This window comes from Panthera pardus, unplaced genomic scaffold, assembly GCF_024362965.1.
Source record: "Panthera pardus isolate Hobbes unplaced genomic scaffold, ASM2436296v1 HiC_scaffold_8, whole genome shotgun sequence".
Lineage (NCBI taxonomy): Eukaryota > Metazoa > Chordata > Mammalia > Carnivora > Felidae > Panthera > Panthera pardus.
The window spans coordinates 146,643,113-146,664,773 of record NW_026527013.1 but is presented as its reverse complement, the minus strand read 5'-3'; the positions used below and the strand labels follow the sequence as shown (position 1 = coordinate 146,664,773).

The following is a 21,661-nucleotide window of genomic DNA, read 5'->3' as shown; positions in this document are numbered from 1 at the left end:
ACAGAGAGGGAAGGAGGCAAACCATAAGAGACTCTTAAATACAGAGAATAAGCTGAAGGTTGATGACGGCGTGGGGGAGAGGGGAAAGTGGGTGATGGGCACTGAGGAGGGCACTTGCTGGGATGAGCACTAGGTGCTGTATGTAAGCGACGAACCATGGGAATCTACCGCCCTCTGTAAAGAGCACACTTTACACACTGTATGTTAGACAATTTGACAATAAATTTTATTTAAAAAAGTAAAGCAAATTTAAAATTTTTAAATTTGTTTTTAAGCAAAATTAGAATTTTTTAAAACTTTTATCTGCCACTGTGATCTTGACTTCTATCTACCACTTGTGATACTTAAAAGAGTTTTCTGATGAAATTGATAGGGATGTTAACAAAGATGGGGGATTTTGGGTATTGTATAATAAAATGTCAACATTTGGAAGATATGCAGAACTCAGGAAACTAGTAATTTTCAAGTGGTTGATACATGGGTAAAAAAAACCATGCACGGGTAAAAGATCCACTCAAAGAGCAGATAGAACAATGGATTTTAATGTAACAGAAAATGTTAGCTAATATGGTTTGAGTCTATAATGCAATCAATCACTTTTAAGAAACAACCACTTGTCAATCTGGGATATGAGATCAGATCAAAAAAGACCATGTGTAAGTATCTGAAAAGGCTATTAAAATACTATTCTCCTTTCCAGAAACATATCTATGTGAGGTCCAATATTCTTCATATATTTCACAGAAAACAACATGTCACAAGAGATCAAACAGAGAAGCAGATAGGAGAATCTAGCTGTCTTCCACAAAGCCTGACATTAAAGAAACTTTAGAAATGCAAAACTAAAGAAAAATATATTTTTTTAAACTTTTATAAAAACTTACTTGCATATCTAAATGAACATTTAAAATAATTATTCTAGGAGGTGAACCATTCTATTATCTTTCAATCTCCTAAATGTGTTATTAGATACATATTTAAGTAAATTAAAATGAATTAAATTAATACTGCTTCTTTACTGTACATCATACTTTTAAACCACATGTCTCGTGGTATCATCAAACAATAACTTGTACCCACTGGTACAGAAAATAAAATTAGATATATGAAATACTAACTGTTTAATTTTGGAAGAAATGAATATGAATATTTATGCTACAGCCATGTGCCATTACTATTTACTTCACAGAAAGATCAACAAAAGGTTTTTCAGCATCTATATGAAGAAAATAATAAACTATAATAAATCTGAACTCCAGTAATGGGTCATCGCTTATCTCTACTGACTTCAAAATAACAGAAACAAAGTATTCTCATCAAAATAAATTCTATATTTTCCCAGTATTAGTTTTAAATATTTATTAATTGCATTCCAAATATTGTTTATAACATATATAAATAATATAAAAGTAATACTCATGCCCAGCTTCAAAAGTAGAACATTAATATGACCTTTAAGGCTCCCTGTGAACTAACCCATCTTTTGCCAAAAGAGCCACTCTCCTGATTCTGCATTTATCTTCCCTTGCTTTTCTCCAGCATTAACTTTTCATCTATTGGAGGCAAAAGTTTAAGAAAGAAACCATAATGTTGGAATTAGTGCCAAAAGGAGTAGAGAGGAAGACATGTGAAATGCGATAGTGGGTGCTAGAACTCTTGGAACTTACGCACCAATTAGGCATATTCAATGATGAAGAAGGAGGATTTCAGGATGAACCCTAGACTTACTACTGCAAGAATAATTACAGATGCAATCAACTTGGATTTAAAATAGTTTAAGAAAAATAAATTAGGAATTTTTTTAGATCACTCTTTATTTTTGTTGAAGATAGAAATAATGACTTCAGAAAATAGTACTTTAATACTGAAAGACAAAGGCCATTTTTATATATTTTTATGGGAAAACAAACAGAAATCAGAATTTTAAGATAGCTTTGAAAAGATAAAAACTACTCAAATTAATCAATGAACACCCCAAGTAAGCAGGAATCCAATTTCCTAGAATTAAAGGCATAGCACCAGATCATTCTAAAATGGCCATCCTGGATTAATAGGAGTGGATTTTGAATTAGGTCTTTTCCCCTCTCTTTTCATTTTCAGCTCCTACCATTTTGTTAAGTTTATTTGTCACCTCGTAATCTGAAACAGCTTAGATGGGAAGATACGATAAAAAATTCTAGGGGCGCCTGGGTGGCTCAGTTGGTTGAGCATCGGACTTTGGCTCGGGTCATGATCTCACAGCTCGTGGGTTTGAGCCCTGTGTCAGGCTCTGTGCTGACAGCATGGGGCCTGGAGCCTGCTTCCGATTCGGTGTCTCCCTCTCTCCCTTCCCCTCCCCCTCTTGTACTCGGTCTCTCTCTCTCAAAAATAAATATTTTAAAGATTTCTATAAAGATTTGGAAAAAAATAAATGAATTAACATTTGCTTTATACTAGTGTATAATTATGCACTTCTTTAATCCAAAGCTGTAAATCCAAGCCATCGTATTCACTAAGAAAATGCTTTATGTATATATGTATCAACACACACGTGAATACAATTTTAGTTAAGAATAAAATATACATCATTTGTGAAAACTGATATATATAGTCAAATAATAAAGGGCCAAAATAGTGAAAATGCAAGGACATTAAAAGCATATTTTCCCAGAGGAAATTAAAATAAGACGAACGCTCAAAGTAAGAGTAGAGGTGACAGAGACATGAGAAAAAAGATCAATACGCAGTTACATCTCCAGGCTAACATAGTTAAAAACTATATTACATTCAATACTCATTTCTATTTATCCCTATGAAATAGATTTGTTCATGTACCAGTAGTTGGAAGAACCAGGTATAGAAGTTCACCGGTTCACCACGAATTCTTCTGCTACTACTGTGGACAGACATGAGAAAGGACTACAAATCATCTGGAAAAGGAAGTGTACACCCACACCCCTATCATAATACAGATGGATGAAAAGTCTGAGAACTTGCCTCTTTCTCAGTGTCTCTAGAGATACATGTCCACTGGTTCTCCTTCACACTGTACGCCCAGAAGTCAGCAAGATCTTGAGTTCCATCCCAGCCACCAAACAAATAAACGGTCTCTATGAAAATTAGAAAAATATGTATAAAAAAACTTAACGATAAAATTTAAGTAAAGGCACCCAGATCTAGCCATTGTTTCTAAGATCATTTAAGGCATATCTAAATAAACTTAAAAATGAAATTTGTAAATGGATGGCATTCCAAAATATACCCTAGACTAGTATCTCCTAAACATGGGTATATGGAAAGGCTGCTGTAGGACCACCATTTCGAGAGACTTATAAAAGTACAAATAACTAAGAGACATCCTCAAGATTCTGATTTCATAGGTCTTCAGTCGGTAAGAAGAGTCTGCATTTTTTAAAGTTTCCAGGGTGAATCTGATGTGCAGCCAGTTTAGGACTCTCTGTGTTAGGCTGTGGAAAGTTCACATTTGGCAGTTTCTTAGCAATGCAGCTTCACATCGTTTAAAAAAAAAAAAGGAACCCTAAGGGAAAAGATGGCCTAAAATACAACATAAAGACATCTCGCGACTTCTGGAAAAAAACAAACAAACAACCCTTCACATTAAAACTATTTCCCTCTATCGCAATATCAAAAACAATGGTTAAAACTAGCTGTGAGTTAGACACCTGAAGAATAAGGTGATGTACAGCCTTGGCATTCCCATGGAAAATGGGGAAATTTCTTCCAAATATACAATGGTAGGGGTAACTCCTCAGAAATCAACCTTTAAGTCATTCTAGGTATCTTGAGAATTTGGTTTCTTTTAACTCTGAAATGTCTATTATACCCATGGACTGCTGCACTGCAACAAAATAGATTTCTTGCCCAGTGGGTAGTGAAAATCTTTACACATAACACCATGTCCCATCCACATCCTTCTTTATAATAGTGCCTTTCTTTTCTTCAAATATAACCCCCTTTTAAATGACTCTGTCTGCTTGTTACACAAGTCCCACCAATTTATTTATTTATTTTTTTTAAGTTATGGCATTTCTTTCCTTTTTTTTAAGTAAACTCTATGCCAACGTGGGGCTCAAAGTCACCACCCCAAGGTCAAGAGTCACATGCTCTACCAACTGAGCCAGCCAGGTACCCCCCTTTTTTAAAAAGTTAAATAAGACATACAGGAACACTATAAAACCACCTACTACCTAACTGACACGCCCTAGGCCTACATATGTGGAGGCTGGCATCTAAGTTATGTCCTACCATGAAGGGTTACAATTCAAAGTGCACTTCGAAATACTGTGACACCATTAAGAAAATTCTTGCCACTCACAGAGCTAGACTTTTGTCTAAGAAATTTTTATCATATTTTCATATAATTTCAAACCCTAAGTGAATTTTCTAAGTGAAATGCCCCATTCTATGCCCCAAGAAGCTAGGGAAATCAAAACAATGCTTCTGGGTAGGAACATACCATTGGGACAGGACCGAGTTCTAGTGCTAACTGGGTAGTCAAATCAAGTACAGGCCACATAATCTCCCTGGGTCTCAGTTTTTTCACTTACAAAACTCTCAGTGTTGTGGTATAGTTCTTCAGATGTAAGCTACACAAAAACATTCTGAAGGCTATCAAGCATGAACAGCACTTTTACCTCTAAGACATGCACAAAAATAAAAAATCCTCTGTGGTTACTAAGTACCACAGATGCAATAAAAACAGCATTATTGTATCTGATTTCATGTCTAACTCAGTACCTAGAACACTCTGGCTCTGTACAAATGTGAAATAATGGCAATTATTTTAAACCGTTAAAAAATAATATCTCAGAACTATACAACAATCCATTTTCATTAGTTAAGTAACATTCTGTTTCCCAAATGACATGCGGTGATGCCCAGATACTTCAAGTTTTACAGGAATAAAAAAATTAAAGAATTTTCATCTGCCTTAAAAATTATTTGCCAAGGCTTCACTGTAAATGCAATTAACCCTGATAAATTCTGAGGCCAGGAGAGGGAGGCGATACATAACTAAAATAGCAATAGCAATTGACCTTTTGTTTTATAGTGTTTCTGGGTACCCTTTGGATAAGGTTACCCTGGTTCATTAACTTTAATAACCCTTCCTCTTGGGCTCTGGGTTCTCAATGTTCTTTCTGAAAAGCAGGTCTCTTTGTACGCATAAATTCTCACAGCAAAGAAAACCCACATTTCCACAACAGCCTCATTGATAGCTGAGCAAAATAAAATCTGGCAGAGAGCAAGCATCCCAATGGAATTAATCCAAGATGTCATTCTTGTCTGTGAAAGCTTTGTAGTCCCAGTTGAAGTTTAATAGTAAAATTGAATGAGTCGGATGGAAGCAGGACCTTTTGACATACCTGAATGAAATGCATGACAAATTTTTAATTAAATCATCTCATCATTTAAATCATTCAGAGATGAAATATTATCTAGAAATAAACACGAGCAAAAGTATTAATTAATGAGTAAAGGGTATCAAAAACTTTTAAAGATTATAGAAATCACTGGAGAGAACTGTAGGGAGAAGGAAACAGAAAAAACATTATTCGCAACAGGGTCCAGTCTCATGCTTATAGGTTATGTAACAATTCACGTACATCCCTGGGCAGTACAGTCCTCCTCAAGCAGCAGCTCTTTCTCTATATTTTTTTCTTAAAGGAGCACAGGCTATTGTGGCTATCCATTTCTCCCAGCACGCAGAGGATCTTGCTTGGGATCCTGTCTCCCTCTCTCTCTCTGCCCCTCCCCCTGCTCACACTAGCACGTGCTCTCTCTCAAATAAACATTAAAAAAAAAAAAAAGAAAGAAAGAAAGAAAGAATATAAAACAGGCACATAAGTCACCATAACGCAGGGCAGCCTAAGTGCCATAAGAAAGGTAAAAAGCACCATGGGGAGTTCAAAAGAGGGAAGAGAGTATACCTGGTGGAAGGGACTCAGGAAAGGTTTCATGGTGGCAGTGGCATGTGACCTATCCATCAGAAGATGGCTTTGGTGGCAGAATGGGAAACGGAGAGGAGGACTTTTCAAGCAGAGTAAAAAGTATAACAAAGGTACAGAGACAGAAAAACACATGAGAAGTATCTTAAAGCACATGGATTCTAAAGTCAGGCAGATCTGAGATAGAATTAAAGCTCTACCACCGTCGGTCTCCTTACATCCAAAACAGCACACAGCACCTAGTTTATAAAGCTACTGTGAGAATTAAATTAAATTAAATAATGCATGCAAAGTGGTTAACACTGTGTGATGAATAAACGCACTGTTCGATTTAAAAGAACACAAAAGGTTAAAAAGACAGGTAGTGGCCAGATCGTGGAAGGGGTTAAATAACAACATAAAGGCTCCGAACTCAACTCCACAGACCATACAGTAGCTTCAGAAGATCCTAAGCAGACACGCAACTAGGCCAACTCTGAACGTGAAGCATGATAGGACTTGATCAAGAAGGAGAAGCCGGCAAAAGAGAGGGATTGGAAGTAAAGTGACCAATAACGGCCTAAGTTCCAGATGTCAAACCAATTTCATTCTAAGAGACTGAATCAATGATCTATCAATCAATCTGTCGTTACTGAGGCCACAAAAACTAAAATTCAACCACATTCTTAAGCACAAATCTTTTTGGCACCAGTACTAAATAAACCCTATAGTTAGTTACTACTAGCAGTACTCGTATACACATCTTATTTACACTAAAAATAAGGTAGAAATGTTAACACATCAGTGTCTTAACACCATTCTGCACAAAGAGGTAGGCTTTTTATCTTATGGGCCCGACTGCAGTACCTATCCTCCTACTAATTCTTCTGGGTAAACCTGACTTTACTGTCTGAAAAATCCTCCACAAGATGGCACACTATTTTCGTAATTAGATCCATGTTTCCACTTTGAAACTGTATGGAATACACATACACTCACACAGCACGGGCCCAACCTTAAGTAAAATTTATGTGCCAAAAAGGAGAAGGTAGGAGAAGAGCTAACAAGATAGTAAAGGAAGTTACTTTAATTCTTAGTTCAATTAATAATACAGACAATGAGAAAAACAAATGAAATTTAAAAAAAGCTTTAAGAAACACAAATTTATAGTCAAGATAAAAATGAAACCTTGTCAGGGGATTTAATTCAAGAGTTTAATCCTTCTGAAAATGCAGTTAGTAAGACCTTAAATTAACTTGAAAATTTTGAAGAGAGGAATACATGAGAAGGGGAAAGCTGTTTTACATATTCTTCAACCTTGTCTTCTTTAGCCGTTCCCTTGAACTCTCATGACCCAACAAATTATCAACTGGATTTATCTGCCTCCCTTTTTAAATAGAACCATATTCTTACTATAGCTATAATTACAAAACTATCTTGAGACTGATCCTTTGGTTAAATTCAACATACACTTTCCCTGCTAAAAGGCTGTATTTTCAGTATATATATTTGAATATATTTTGTATCCTTAATTAAGGCTGGATTTCCAGGGTGTCTGGGTGGCTCAGTCAGTTGAGCATCCAACTTCAGCTTAGGTCATGATCTCATGGTCCAGTCCATGGGTTCGAGCCCCGTATCAGGCTCCGTGCTAACAGCTCAAAGCCTGGAGCCTGCTTCAGATTCCGTGTCTCCCTCTCTCTCTCTCTGCCCCTCCCCTGCTCATACTCTGGCTCTGTCTCTCTCTCTCTCTCTCAAAAATAAATAAACATTAAAAAAAATTTTTTTAAAGGCTGGATTTCCAGAATTCTTTTCTGGTAACTGTATAAAAGAAAAAACACTCGTGACATAGCTAAAGAAATATAGCCAAATGAATGTATTTGTAATTCACAACTAAAACTCATATTCACCTATTTCCTTCAAAAGTTTCTTTAAGGAATTTAAGGAAAATCTATATACAGCATTGTGGAAAGAAAGAAAAGAAAAAAGAAAAAAGGAAGGGTGGAGGGAGGAAGAGAGAAAGAAAGACAAAGAGGGAGAGAGGGAGGGAGGGAGGGAGGGAGGGAGGGAGGGAGGGAGGGAGGGAAGGAAGAACAAACGAACTTTCATATAATTAGTACAGAATAGTCAAAGGTTCAGATTTCCACAAAAGGGCTCTACCAAGTGACAAGCAACACCCCTTTAATTTCTTTTGTAGATATCAAATACCAGGACTTTGCCTGAGTCTTACTACCTATCCTGAGAGAGGAAAAAAGGCACGGCACTGCAGGTTCTCAAAATTCAATGAGAGTTCCACAGCAAAGAACTGCCTGGTACAATGGATATTTAAATTTTCATCTGACTTCTTCAGAAGTCTTTCAGACTTCTACACTGAAACAGAACAGACATGCCATTTCTCTCTTTAAATTTGCGTTATTTTACCCAGAGCTGAAACATAATTCAGAGTTGAAGAACTGAAGTAGAGAGGTACCAGGTATAGGGATTATAGTCAATAAAACGGACATCCACATTCAAAATAGGACAAATAGGACAGTAGGACAAAATACCATATTTCTTCTCTACCACAGTAGAAATGATAGAATTCGCTTAGGATGGTAGAAAGCTCTGAAATTAACTAGTAAAATTTATGCCATCAAGTACTTTTCTAAATAATTACTCCATCCTTAGAGCTGTAGCAAAAGGAAAAAAAAAAAACAAACTATAAAGTGGAAAAAAAAAAGAAAATTTAGGCACCATTATATTTTTAATATTTAAGAAAATGAGACACATGAAACACTGGGAAGCAATAATTGCTTTGAAATACAAGCCACTTTAAGGAAGTTGAAATGAACTTTATGAAGTTTTACTGTAGTGAAGGTGTTCTTAACTTTTTGAGTTAAGGTTCTTTTGATAATCTGGGGGCACCTGGGTGGCTCAGTTGGTCAAGCATCTGGTTCTTGATTTTGGCTCAGGTCATGATGCCGTGGCTCGTTAGATCAAGCCCTACGCCAGTCTCTCTACTGACAGAGAGGAGCCTGCTTGGAATTTCCTCTCCCTCTCTTTCTCTGAAAATAAATATATAAACTTAAAAAAAAAAAAAGAGGCTTTTGATGATCTGAATTCATGGATTCTCTCAGAAAAATGTACATACAAACAAAATTTTGTATATATCTTCACCAGGTAAAGACCTCTTGCCCTGGAGATCTTTAAAATGCATACTTAAAACAGTGACTGGGTGTCTCTAAACTACATTTTACTACTTTGGCATCAACTTTATAAACGTAAAACTTCTAGGTTCTTTAAACTATTTGGGGAAAGTCATTCTTTACTACTAAACCTACTTAATCCTTATGAGCAAAATTCTTAAATTTTCTAAAAATCTTAGAAGTGTATTTATGATTTCCCTTCCTTTCTAAAACATCCATGACAATGTATATAAAAGATGAAACAAATTATACTGAAATAACATTGGTTAGTTAGAACGTGGGATTATGGGTAAGTTATTTTTTTTTTTTTCCTTAGGACTGCCTTTCAAGTTGTTTTAAATTATTTTTCAAAAGGTTTTAGTTGTTTTAAAATATTTCTACTGTAAGATTCTATCAAAAACACAAACAAAAAGAAAGGTCTCTAGACTTGCATAGAATTCTCTTGTCAGAACCAATCAGTTTATATTGTATATTACTATGTTGCACATAAAAATACATACTCTATAAATAATATATACATTATATATATTATTTAATTCTCCCAACAATTTATTATTCCTATTTTTATCATCATTACAACTCATTCACGTTCAAAGAAAAAGTCAGGATTCAAACCCAGGTATGTCCAACACATACACCCCTTTCTCACAAACTCAAACCTCAGCCTATACTTGGTTGCTATGTCAATAAGACTGGACTAGAAAAAGTTCTTTCAAAGATCTGCAATAAATATAATCTCTTTGAGGATGATTAAGGTCAACCTCATGGTAGCAGTTATAAGAGGGCTCTGGTACATATATTATGAAATAAAAAAGTATATGAAAACACTTTGGTAAATCATGCTATTAATAGTTTTATAACAGAAATACAAAGATTTCTAAAGAACAAACCCAAAAACATCACAGATTCTGATTTGTACCCAAATTAAATTCAGAAAGCACCAAATGTTGCCCTAAAGAATGCGAAGCTCTACATAACATTTAATTTTTCTACGTTGATCCTAAACTAATGATAACTACAGCTTTAAGGAAGCATAGTCTATGTTCAAGAATAAGCAGAATCACCAGAAAAGTTAAATATATTAGAATATAACAACATAAATTCACCTCAGAAAAATATTAGTCTGTTATAATAAATGATATTATAACACAATCTACTCATCAAGGATTACAGCAATGTCAGAGTATAGCTTCCAAGTAAATATTTTTCTTTCTACTTGAAGGAAAATGGATTTTAAAATTTTGATTCAATTCAATGAATAGTTAGTGTACATGTCCTCCAGACCAGGCTTTGTGGCCATAAAATTAACTAAGGCAAGAGATCTGCCATTCCCCTCTCAGTAAGACCACTAAGACTGGGGGACAGAGATGGGGAAACTGCATAGAGAGGCAGGGGATACATACCACACATTCAAGCAGCTCTAAAACGATACGGAAATCGTAGTAAAAATAATAGTATGAAAAATGTGCTGTGTAAATACACAGAGGGAAATGATTATTCTGCCCAGACCTGTCTACTGAACCTCAAACTAACATATCTAACTACGTATTTGACAGACCTACTTGGATGTCTAACTGGCATCTCAAACTTAACCTGCCTAAACCTGAGTTGCTGAACAATCTACCATATCGGTCCTCTTGTTTTACTCATCTAGGGAATGGCTACACTATTTTTCCAATTGCTCAAGTCACAACCTTCAGTCATCCTTCACTGCTTTCTCTCACACCTCACATCCAATCCATCAGCAAATAATGTCAACTGACACCTTCAAATACATCCAAAATTCCACCAATTCTCAACATTACTGTTACCACTTTGGCGTAAGCCAATGCTATTATCATTCTCCAGTAAGCCAACTGCTTCCTGAAAGGTCTCTCTGCTTCTGCCCTTAATCCAATTTGTCTTGTTAAAATGTAAAGTCAGTTCATCACACTTTTTTTTTTTTAACGTTTATTTTTATTTTTGATAAGAGAGAGGGAGAACAAGCATGCGTGAAGTGGGGAGGGGCAGAGAAAAAGGTAGACAGAGGATCTGAAGCAGGATCTGCCCTGACAGCAAAGAGCCTGATGAGGGGCTCGAACTCACGAACCGTGACATCATGACCTGAGCCAAAGTTGGACGTTCAGCAGACTGAGCCACCCAGGTGCCCCATTTCATCACACTTCTTAAAGTCCAACAATGCCTTCCCATCTCACTGTGAATAAAGGTAAAGTGCCAACAAAGGCCTAAAAGACTGAACACAATCTGGCCCCTCATTACCTCTCTGACTTTATCACCTACTACTCTCTTCTTCATACACCCCAGATTGAGCAACAAATAATCTGGGAAAAATACAAGGAGAGGGGAGGGGTGGGCAACGGTTTACTTTGTAACACTATTATTTCAAATACGAATACCACTTAAGAATAAGTAATGAATTTTATTTGAAATTGTGACTACTTAGTTCAACAGTATTTACCATAGAATGTCAAAAATTAATATAAGTATTAACCCTTAAAAAATATGGTAATGCGGGGTGCCTGAGTGGCTCAGTCAGTTAAACGTCCGACTTTGGCTCAGGTCATGATCTCATGGTTCGTGGGTTCCAGCCCCACATTGGGCTCTGTGCTGACAGCTCACAGCCTGGAGCCTCTTCAGATTCTGTGTCTTCCTCTCTCTCTGCCCTTCCCCCACTCACACTCTGTCTCTGTCTTTCAAAAATAAATAAACATTTAAAAAAATATACATATGTGTGTGTGTGTGTGTGTGTGTGTGTATATCTATATCTATATCTATATCTATATATATACACATATATATATGTATATATATATAGATATATATATCTATATATATATACATATATATATGTATATGTGTATATATATGTATATATATATGTGTATATATATATATAGATACACACACACACACACACACACACACACACACATATATACGTATATATATATGGTAACGGATCTTCGCAGTAAACTCCACAAAGACAGACAAAAATACTAAAAATCGTTTCAAGAGTATCCTGGGTCCCCATAAAGCCCATTCATAAACAGGACAGAGAATGGTGGCAGAAAAGAATATACATGTAAAAGTTATATCTGGTTCATTAACAAATAAGCATATGTATATTTATTGGATGCTCAGGTAGAAAAAAAGATACTTAAGATTCCACAGCTGAGTCAAACTTATACCTGTAGGAGGGAAGAGATTTGGGGAGAGAGACTAGGATTAGGAAAACAAGTTCCTAAGCCTTGAAATGGACCTTTTTCAGAGACCCCAATAATACTCCTAAACCAGCTCACAGGTTACTATACAAATCTAGCAGTTAATTTTAAGAGAAATATTATCATTTCTCTTTTGTTACTTATAAAACATTTGTGAAAATACATTAATGCCTAGAAGATTATTACCTATGCTGTGATAACTTCTGTACTTAATTGTTTTATGACATGAATCAACAAATTATTCCTGAAGCACTATGAATCAGCTTAACACAATAACAGAACTGCAAAAGTAAAACTAATTTATTACGTGGATCGATATTGGCACTCCCTGAAGTAAAGTTTTCTAAAACCAAACAATAAAGTAAAATTACACTGACTTCTTGGTATTATTTGCTTTTCCAGATGGTAATTTGAAATCTACTATAATTTTAGCATTAACCTCTAAATACAATGGTACCTAAGCTGTCCTAGGCTGTAGAAACCTAGGGAAAATTTTCAGTACCAAGGTACAGAATAAAATTTAAAAGGCAGCGAAGAAGAATAACTAAAACAAATTATTTATAGGCTTGTGAACAATGTTAAGCAATTAGTGGGTCTACCAACACTTAAGCTACTTAACTTGATATTCTTTCTCTCAAAAAAGATCTTAATTCTCTTTTATTGCAATAATGCCCATATTATGGCATGAAAATATGAATGCACTGAGAAGCCAGAAGAAATACTCCAACAGTTTGCTATGAAAATCGAAAACATATACAATCACACACACGCACACACAAAGCTACAAAGGGCTACACGTTTCTTTTAGTTTATCTAATGTTCTCTGTGCAGCAGCCTCTCCTCTCTCATATGTCGCTACCTTGTCTATATTAAAGCTATGGCTAATGTCTATTTTCTTTGCAACTTGGTTATGGTCGATAACATTTAACCTCTGCAATCGATGGGAAAAAGTACATTCGTGCTTACCTGATACTTTTAAATGTGTAATTTTTAAATGAATTTGCTTTCCATTGCAAGTATTCCTCACCTGTTTGAACATCAATAACCATCTGATGGCCCCCTCTCATTCCTGGTCGGTTATCTTCTCCATCACCTGAAGAAGAAACAATATTTTATTTTAAAAGAATAACACAGAATAACTGTAAATCTAGACTGACTTCGTAAGTCTGTAACGAGTAGTGTAAATAACACATTTATTCATTCAACATTAAGAACCAGTAAAAAGACTCAAAAGAAGAGTGTAACTGTGTTTATAGTAATTACCTTGCTCCTTTGCCTGCTTTCTTTCAGGCTATTAATGCAACAGGAAACTATTTTCAATGTATTTATGACCAGTGCCATAAATCAGCAAGAACAGAGGATATTCCACAAAAGCATAAGACAATAAACTCTAAAGTACTGGAGTGACACAGTAAAGGTGGAAAGCAGTTACAGACTGAGATCTCAGGTCTCTATACCAGGCATACCTAACTTAGTATAATGAATTTCAAAGTTCATACAGCTAGCTACTGAAAACCAAGATGTTATCAAGTTTCATATTAATTTATATTACCGCATAGTTTACCAAATATTTTGAGTACTGACTGAGAAGTGTTAAGATTTACTTCCTTTTGATTCCTATTTCCATCACAGAGCTTAATGGGAAGTTTGAAATATAATCAAGGAAACTTTAAAACTTCTGTAGAACTACTGTTCAACTTGTATCAAATCTTACTTTATACCAAATCTTGTATTAATGAAGATATAACTTCATTTCAGTGGTTCAGTAGGGTTGTAGGATTCTAATGTCTTACTTAATGTAAACCAAAAAACCTAAGGTTTTCTTTATACCTCTCCTAATTGAAATACATTACTTTGGTTAATAATTTTCCCTGTATCAGCTTTCTCCTATGGAAAACAGGGACCATCCAAGATTTTACTAATTTCACAGGGGTACCATGAAAAAGACTGAAATGTCAGTTCTCATATGCAGAAAGAAAATGAGATGCAAAACAGAAACATTCCATTACTACTATGTTCAAGGACCATTTCTTCAGAAGTTCTCTGTAAACCTTCTTCTTTCCAATTTAGTTAAGATTTTGCAGCTCGTTATATTGAAGTTTGATCTTTTCTTCCTTCTTCCCCCCCAATCAGGATTGCCATTTTCAAGAATAGACTAAAACACTAACATTTGCATTTTATATATTTAATCCATTAGTTTTCCAATACACAACTAAAATCTGTCTGCTACGTGTTTCTCTGATGAAAATTACCTCAAAAATGACTGATAAAGGAGAAACAACGTCTGAATAATAGAAATTATGGAGGTTCATAAGCAATTTTTCCCAGTATATTAATGTTTAACACCATCAGGGGAGAGCTTTCTCACAATTAAAGAGAAGGGTTTAGCAATTTATGAAGTCTGTAGGAAAAAGTTAAATATCCATAGAACCGTCTTTCCTTAATGCAAGTAACTGCACTAACCAATTGCTACACTTTCCACTATGTTAACCATCTGGCAAAGCAGGGAGTCAAGAACAAGAAGTGACAAATATTTCCCCCTGTAGGACAAAATGGATTAATGAAAAGTACGTCCTGGATCAGATTTTGATAAAGTTTTGATAAATACCCTCTAGGGTCAACAGCTCAAAGACGGAAGCAAGAGTCCAAGGGTTTACGGCTCCAAAGTCACCGTGATGCTCAATATAAGTGCCTGTGAAGAGTTAACTGTACTAGTATTTATTTTTATTAGGGTTACTACACTAGTTTTCATTAATATACGCTTAAAATGTTCCATGGATTTACACTGGTAGGCCCCATTCCTACTTTTCTCATAAGCCCTGTTAGCTTCAGCGAGCAATTCTACAGAATCGAAGGTTTATCAGGAACATGTCTAGCATTACAATACATATGCCCATAATTTTACGGTACCTCTATAAAGGCAGTTTATGAGGCTATTCTGTGTGAAAACCGCTCAGCCTTCTGTTTTAGTGGTGAAACAAAAAGATTCAAGAGAAAAATATAATAAACTAACTCATCTAGTTAAGTTACCTAGGTCTTGTTTTAAACACCTGCTTTTCCTTAGCAAAGCATTGGATAACTTGAGAAGAGTGAAGCTGAGACATGACAGCAAGACTCACAATCTAGAAAACAGGGCTTACCCTTGGTGCTTTTGGGAATGATTTGACTCCATCGTGGCTTATATTCTTGTTGACTGATATACTGATTGAATAAACCATCTGCAAATATCAAAGAATGAGAGAGAATTTTACATTAACCGGCTTACGCTTTTTATTACAGTGAAAAAAAAAAAGCCTTCATTAAGGGAAATTACGAATATGTCATTAATACACTAAGAATAGCACACTTCCATAAAATGTGTCACTTCGGTTCTCACGTTATCTCAAATATAAATAGTACAGTACTAGTTGACACAACCATGTAAACAAACTCTTTTAGTGGCAGCTCATACTCAATTTACTGCTTTCCCTGTTTTGGTCGCTACTAAGAAAAGACTACAGAAGAAACTTTGCACGGCAACAACTCTGGTCCAGGCCCCTATAGCTTCAGGAAAAACAAAGTGAAAATTCATATTTAAAGTGAAAATTCCATTTTTACATCATTTTCTTTGAGTACAAAACTACAGAGGTAAAAGTACCAGTAATGGTAGGGCTACATATTTACCAAATACTTATGAAATGTTAAAATTCATTCTGTCTTAGTTAAGACAGACTAAATATGATTTAATTCTAAAATCAACTTTATAGGGGCACCTGGGTGGCTCAGTCGGTTAAGTGTCCGACTTCGACTCAGGTCATGATCTTGCAATTCGTGGGTTCGAGCCCTGTGTCGGGCTCTGTGCTGACAGCCAGAGCCTGGAGCCTGCTTTGGATCTGTGTCTTCCCCTCTCTCTGCCCTCCCCGCCATCACTCTGTCTCTCTCTCTCTAAAAAATAAACAAATATTAAAAAAAATTAAAACACTTTATGAACGAGGCATTATCATCTCCATTTTTACACATAGGGAGATGTGTGTTTACAGAAATGAAGGAACCTCACTAAAATCACGCAGCATTTAGTGGTGGACAGAGATTTATGTTTCACTGTTTTACTTCTGAATTTATTATTTCATCGATAAATTCTTAATCTACTTCTTAAGAGTTGTTACACTAGTTGCCATAGTGATTATGAAGACTGAACTACCCACATATATATCCATTTCATCCCAAATAATTATCAAAACCTAATCCCATGCCCATCAACAAAGATTAGTTTAGGAATGGTGTGGAACTCAATTCTGGCTAATGTGTCCAATGTTCCCTTTGCTTCTAAACAGACATACCGAGAAGAAAAATCTACTTCTATTCCTCTGGAAATTTTCCTGTCTGTATGCAATATACATAACTGCTACAGCCAATCTGTGGAGGCAGGAGAATGAAGTCAATTCTCTAATGATGACAATGCAGAGAGAGAAAAAGAAACTGCATCACTGAATTGACTAACAATGAAATCTACCTCTGGACTTCTTGTTATGTCATATAATAACATTTTCTTACCTTTTTAAAAATATGTTTGTTTACTTATTTTTGAGAGACAGAGAGAGAGCACGAGCAAGAGCGAGAGTGTGCACAAGCTGGGGAGGGGCAGAGAGAGAGAAAAAAAACAGAGAATCCCAAGCAGGCTCTGCACTGTCAGCCCAGAGCCCAATATGGGGCTTGAACCCACAGACCATAAGATTATGACCTGAGCTGAAATCAAGAGTTGCTTAACTGACTGAGCCATCCAGGCATCCCTACATTTTCTTCAACAAGAGTTTTCTTTTACATGAATCCAAATAGATTCTAAAGACAACTTTATTGTAAATTCTATCATTTGACTCTGAAAAAAGGTTTTCCCTTTTACTTTATTTAGTCCCTGAATGTAAATTTGTAAGTAAAACTGTCTGTTCTCCATGACTGTGTAATACACAGAAATCTCCCTAATTTCTTTCTTTTCTGGGTAATTATGAAGATTATAACCATACCCTTTAGCTTTCAAGTCTTTTCAGATGACTTTAACTGAAAGCTTCCATCTTGGGATATACACTCCTCTAGCTGTTCTTTTTCTTTGCCTTTAGGTCTTCAACAAAATTCTCGCAAAAAGAAAGTTCTAATATTCATCTTCCCTTTTTTAAAATAGCACTCACACATTAGCATTTATATTTTAATTGTCAAAGGGGAACAAGGGGTGCCTGGGTAGCTCAGTCGGTTAAGTTTCTGACTCTTGATCTCAGCTTAGGTCTTGATCTCAAAGTCGTGAGTTCAAGCCCCACAATAGGCTTAGGAAAAAAAAAAAAGTATGAGGAACAAGTAGATTCATGACTTATTTTAGTGAGTGTTTCTATCATAATCCACCCCCTGCGTGCTTTTCTTTTCTTTTTTAAGTTTTTTTTTAATGGTCATATATTTCTGAGAGACAGAGAGAGACAGAGACAGAGTGTGAGTGGGGGAGGAGCAGAGAGACAGGACAGGGAGACACAGAATCGCAAGCAGGCTCCAAGCTCTGAGCTGTCAGCACAGAGACCAATGTGGGGCTGGAACCCACCAACTGTGACAACTGTTGAGATCATGACCTGAGCTGAAGTCGATGTTAAACGGACTGAGCCATCCAGGTGTCCCTCCCCTGTGGGCTTTCCTGATAATTCTTGCCCATCCAGCCTACTCTGACCAATAATCTTCTCCCATTACAAGACTGGAAATCTTTTTGCAGATAAAATGTTGTGGGGCTCTGTTAGTAACGGTAAGTTGTGAGACACATAAAAGTTACATAATCCTTTTTCCAAAACCTGAAACAGAAGATAAAATTATTTGATAAAGATTTAAAAATATACATTAATTTAAAAATATATATTAATTCTACATAATGGCTAACTGAAGAGAAATGAAAAAAAGTAAAAGATGGGAATATACAGAGATGAGGAGAAAACTAAGAAAGACAAACTGCAGACATGAAAAACACAAAGCAAAAATAGAGAAAATTAGAGAAGTCATAAATTTCACATTTTTAACAGTAACCAACTGCCATATTACCTACATCTCTCATACTAATTAGTTATACAACTTTGATAAGTAAGTTCCTTATCTCTAAAACTGGTGTTTAAGAGTTAGATAGGGCCTGTGGGGCACATGGGTGGCTCAGTCGATTAAGTGTCTTACTTCAGCTCAGGTCATGATCTCGCGGTTCACGGGTTCAAACCTCCCATCAGGCTCTGTGCTGACAGCTCAGAGTCTGGAGCTGACTTTGGATTCTGTGTCTCCCTTTCTCTCTCTCATACTGTCTCTCCCCTGCTCATGCTGTCTCTTGCTGTGTCTGTCTGTCTCTCTCTCTCAAAAAGCTGGATAGAGCCAGTGGTTCCTTCCAAATTCTGGCACACTAAGATTACACCACCGTTACAACCAATATATTTACTGAACTACATGTGTCAGGTGATTCCACCTTATGTTCGTCTTAGAAGAGTCTCCATCTCCTCTTTCTCCTTAAGCCTTGCAGCACTATTCTGAAAGAGAACTCAAATCCACTGGGGAAAATTCTTCTGAGAGCTGCTAAGGCAGTGATCACATCAACAGGTCCAATCAAATGGATGACCCCATCCCTGATCTTTAAAGTCCTTCTGCACATTGCAAGTAAAATTAAGCTCTCTAATTGTTTCTTCAGCCAATCCTTTCACCCCAACTCTTACAAACCTAAAAAGCACACAAATACTCATCAAGACCTTCATGTTGGTTTTTTTTTTTCTATCAAATACAACTGACCTAAGAAAATACTGTCAGTAATTTTCAAAGTAAAAAGAACAAACCCCCCAACGTTATATAATTTTTGTAAAATAATTTGTAAATATACACAGACACACAGATGGAAAAAAAATACAACAGTGACATACATTGAAAAGGTGTGATTTTCTTTGGTTTCCAGGTTTAGGATGATTTTTTATTTGGGCATTTTTATTTGTACTTTACTGTTTCCCCAACTGTTTTGCATCGAGTACTACAATTACCAGAAGAAAAGCCACAAAGCAACTAAATATATGGAATTATTTCTAAACCTCAGAAGAACTTTGTAACATATTGTTATTATAACATAATGTAACAAAAGCCATTTTCATAGCCTTTGTTACTCCTGAAATGTCTATTCTTCACAAGTCACTAGACACATCCACATTTCATCAGTGCTTTTATACACTGATGTTAGCTTGTTTTTAACAAGGACAAAGAGCCAAATACACCCAAAGTATTTACAATCAGGCTTGCAGAGGATATTACTTGCAAAATTTAAAATATTAAATCCATGGGTTGTCTGGGTGGCTCCATCAATTAAGAGTCTGATTCTTGGTTCAGGTCATGATCTCATGGTTCTTGAGTTTGAGTCCCGCTTCGGGCTGCATGCTGAGACTGCGGAGCCTGTTTGGGATTCTCTCTTTCCCTCTCTGCCCTTTCCCCACTCATGCACACACTCTCTCTCTCTGAAAATAAATATTAAGCTTAAACAAAATTAATCTTCTCATGAATAATGACAGTTAATAGCATAGCATCAGATATACTCAGTATATAATAAACGCTTAGAGGGGCACCTGGGTGTCTCAGTTGGTTAAGTGTCCGACTTTGGGTCGGGTCACAATCTCACAGTTTGTGAGTTCGAGCCCCATGTTGGGCTCTGTGCTGACAGCTGAGCCTGGAGCCTGCTTTGGATTCTGTGCCTCCTTCTCTCTCTCTGCGCCTCCCCTCCCCCCCACCCCATCTTAAAAATAAATAAACATTAAAAAAAATTAAAGAAAAAAATAAAAGCTTAGAATAGAAAAAAAGGCAGGGGACAGGCAGAGTTTCCTAGCCACACGGTTGACATTTTTTCTCTGAGTCACCTTAATGTTACTAAGTATCTTACATTAAAATAAAATGCTCCTAAAACTCCTGCTTTCAATAAAGCATTTTCTTAGCATATAACGGCACCCTAACAAGTCACAGCATTTTCCCCAGAGTAGTCAAGCAAACGTTTGGAAAAAAAAATTATTTGGGGAACTTTTAAATTTGTCTCCATCTCTCCCTAATGAATTCCTTTTGTGTTCACTATTCTAAAAGACAACAATTCTCTTTGATGTCTCCTACTCTTCTGTGGAGACTATTATGAAACCTAAAGAAAATTATTCAGATATAACATTATCAAATCTGGAAATAGCTTTTCAAAAAAGATCTTACCAAAGAAAAAAGAACTGACTTTTGCTGAGTACCAACTGTGAGCAAGACACCACAAAGGTTAAACTAATTTACTCCTTAAAATAAACCTATGGAATGATGATTATTAATTATTGCAAAGATTAAAAAGTCAAAGCTCAGAAAAGTTAAATAACATGCCCAAGGACTCTAAAAAATATATATATACCTATATATATACACATATATATATATATACACACACACACACACACCCCTATATATATACCTTTATATATATACCTATATATATACACCTTTATATATGTGTGTGTATATATATATATATACCTTTATATATATATATTTATATATATATGTATACATATGTATATGTGTGTGTGTGTGTGTGTGTGTGTGTGTGTATATATATATATATATATATATATATATATATATATATATATATAAAACAGACATAGGACGGATCAGTTTGTTTTTAATTACATCTAAGATAAAACACTGTAACAGACATGGCAAAATTTACCTATTCAATAACACATGGAAAAAAAAGCAAGACTTTGGAAAATAAAACTTGCCATACCAAATCATTCTACTACATATTAAACAAATCCAATATTAAAAGAATAAAACTAAAAGAGTTGAAAAAATTATTTTTGATTTAAAGGAAACAATGTAATCTCCCTATAAAAACCTATGGGCTACTGTGGCTAAAGTTTACTTGTTATGTTTCATTTCTTCTCTGGAATGCTGGTTTGTCCCTACTCTGGATTACTTACTTACCCAAAGCATTCCTGTCAGTTGGAAATGGTTCCTTATAAGCAATGGCTTGTTTGAGAATCTAGCTATTCTACCAAAAAACAAAACACTTCTTCTTTTGGAGAAATCATGGCTTAACATAAGACAAAGGTAGAAATCTATGAATTCCAGCCCTCTCATATTCCTTTCTACACTCCACCTACCCAACTCTATTATTAGTTTATTGACCTTCTTACATGTTACAGTATTAAATCATCTAACCACTCTATATCAAAAATTCTATAACAATTTTTAAAAAGCTTGTATTGTACAGAGGAACATGATAAACGAAGGATGACTCTCGTTTAATCTATTCTAATATGCATTACTGCCTCTTGCCAGGTAATCTGGGTTA

The 21,661-nt window shown here is 35.6% G+C and overlaps 1 protein-coding gene across 3 annotated transcripts in view; it reads right to left on the bottom strand.

Annotated features, from left to right (window-relative positions):
- MKLN1 (muskelin 1) overlaps window positions 1-21,661 on the bottom strand; it is a 365,725-nt gene that overhangs the window by 68,191 nt on the left and 275,873 nt on the right. For all 3 annotated transcript variants that reach the window (XM_053897538.1, XM_019452771.2, XM_019452770.2), the window contains 3 exons: window positions 15,468-15,545; window positions 13,355-13,420; window positions 2,977-3,089 (listed from right to left, as the gene is read on the bottom strand). In XM_053897538.1, the coding sequence (XP_053753513.1) occupies window positions 2,977-3,089; window positions 13,355-13,420; window positions 15,468-15,545 (257 nt within the window). The remainder of the gene's footprint in view (window positions 1-2,976; window positions 3,090-13,354; window positions 13,421-15,467; window positions 15,546-21,661) is intronic.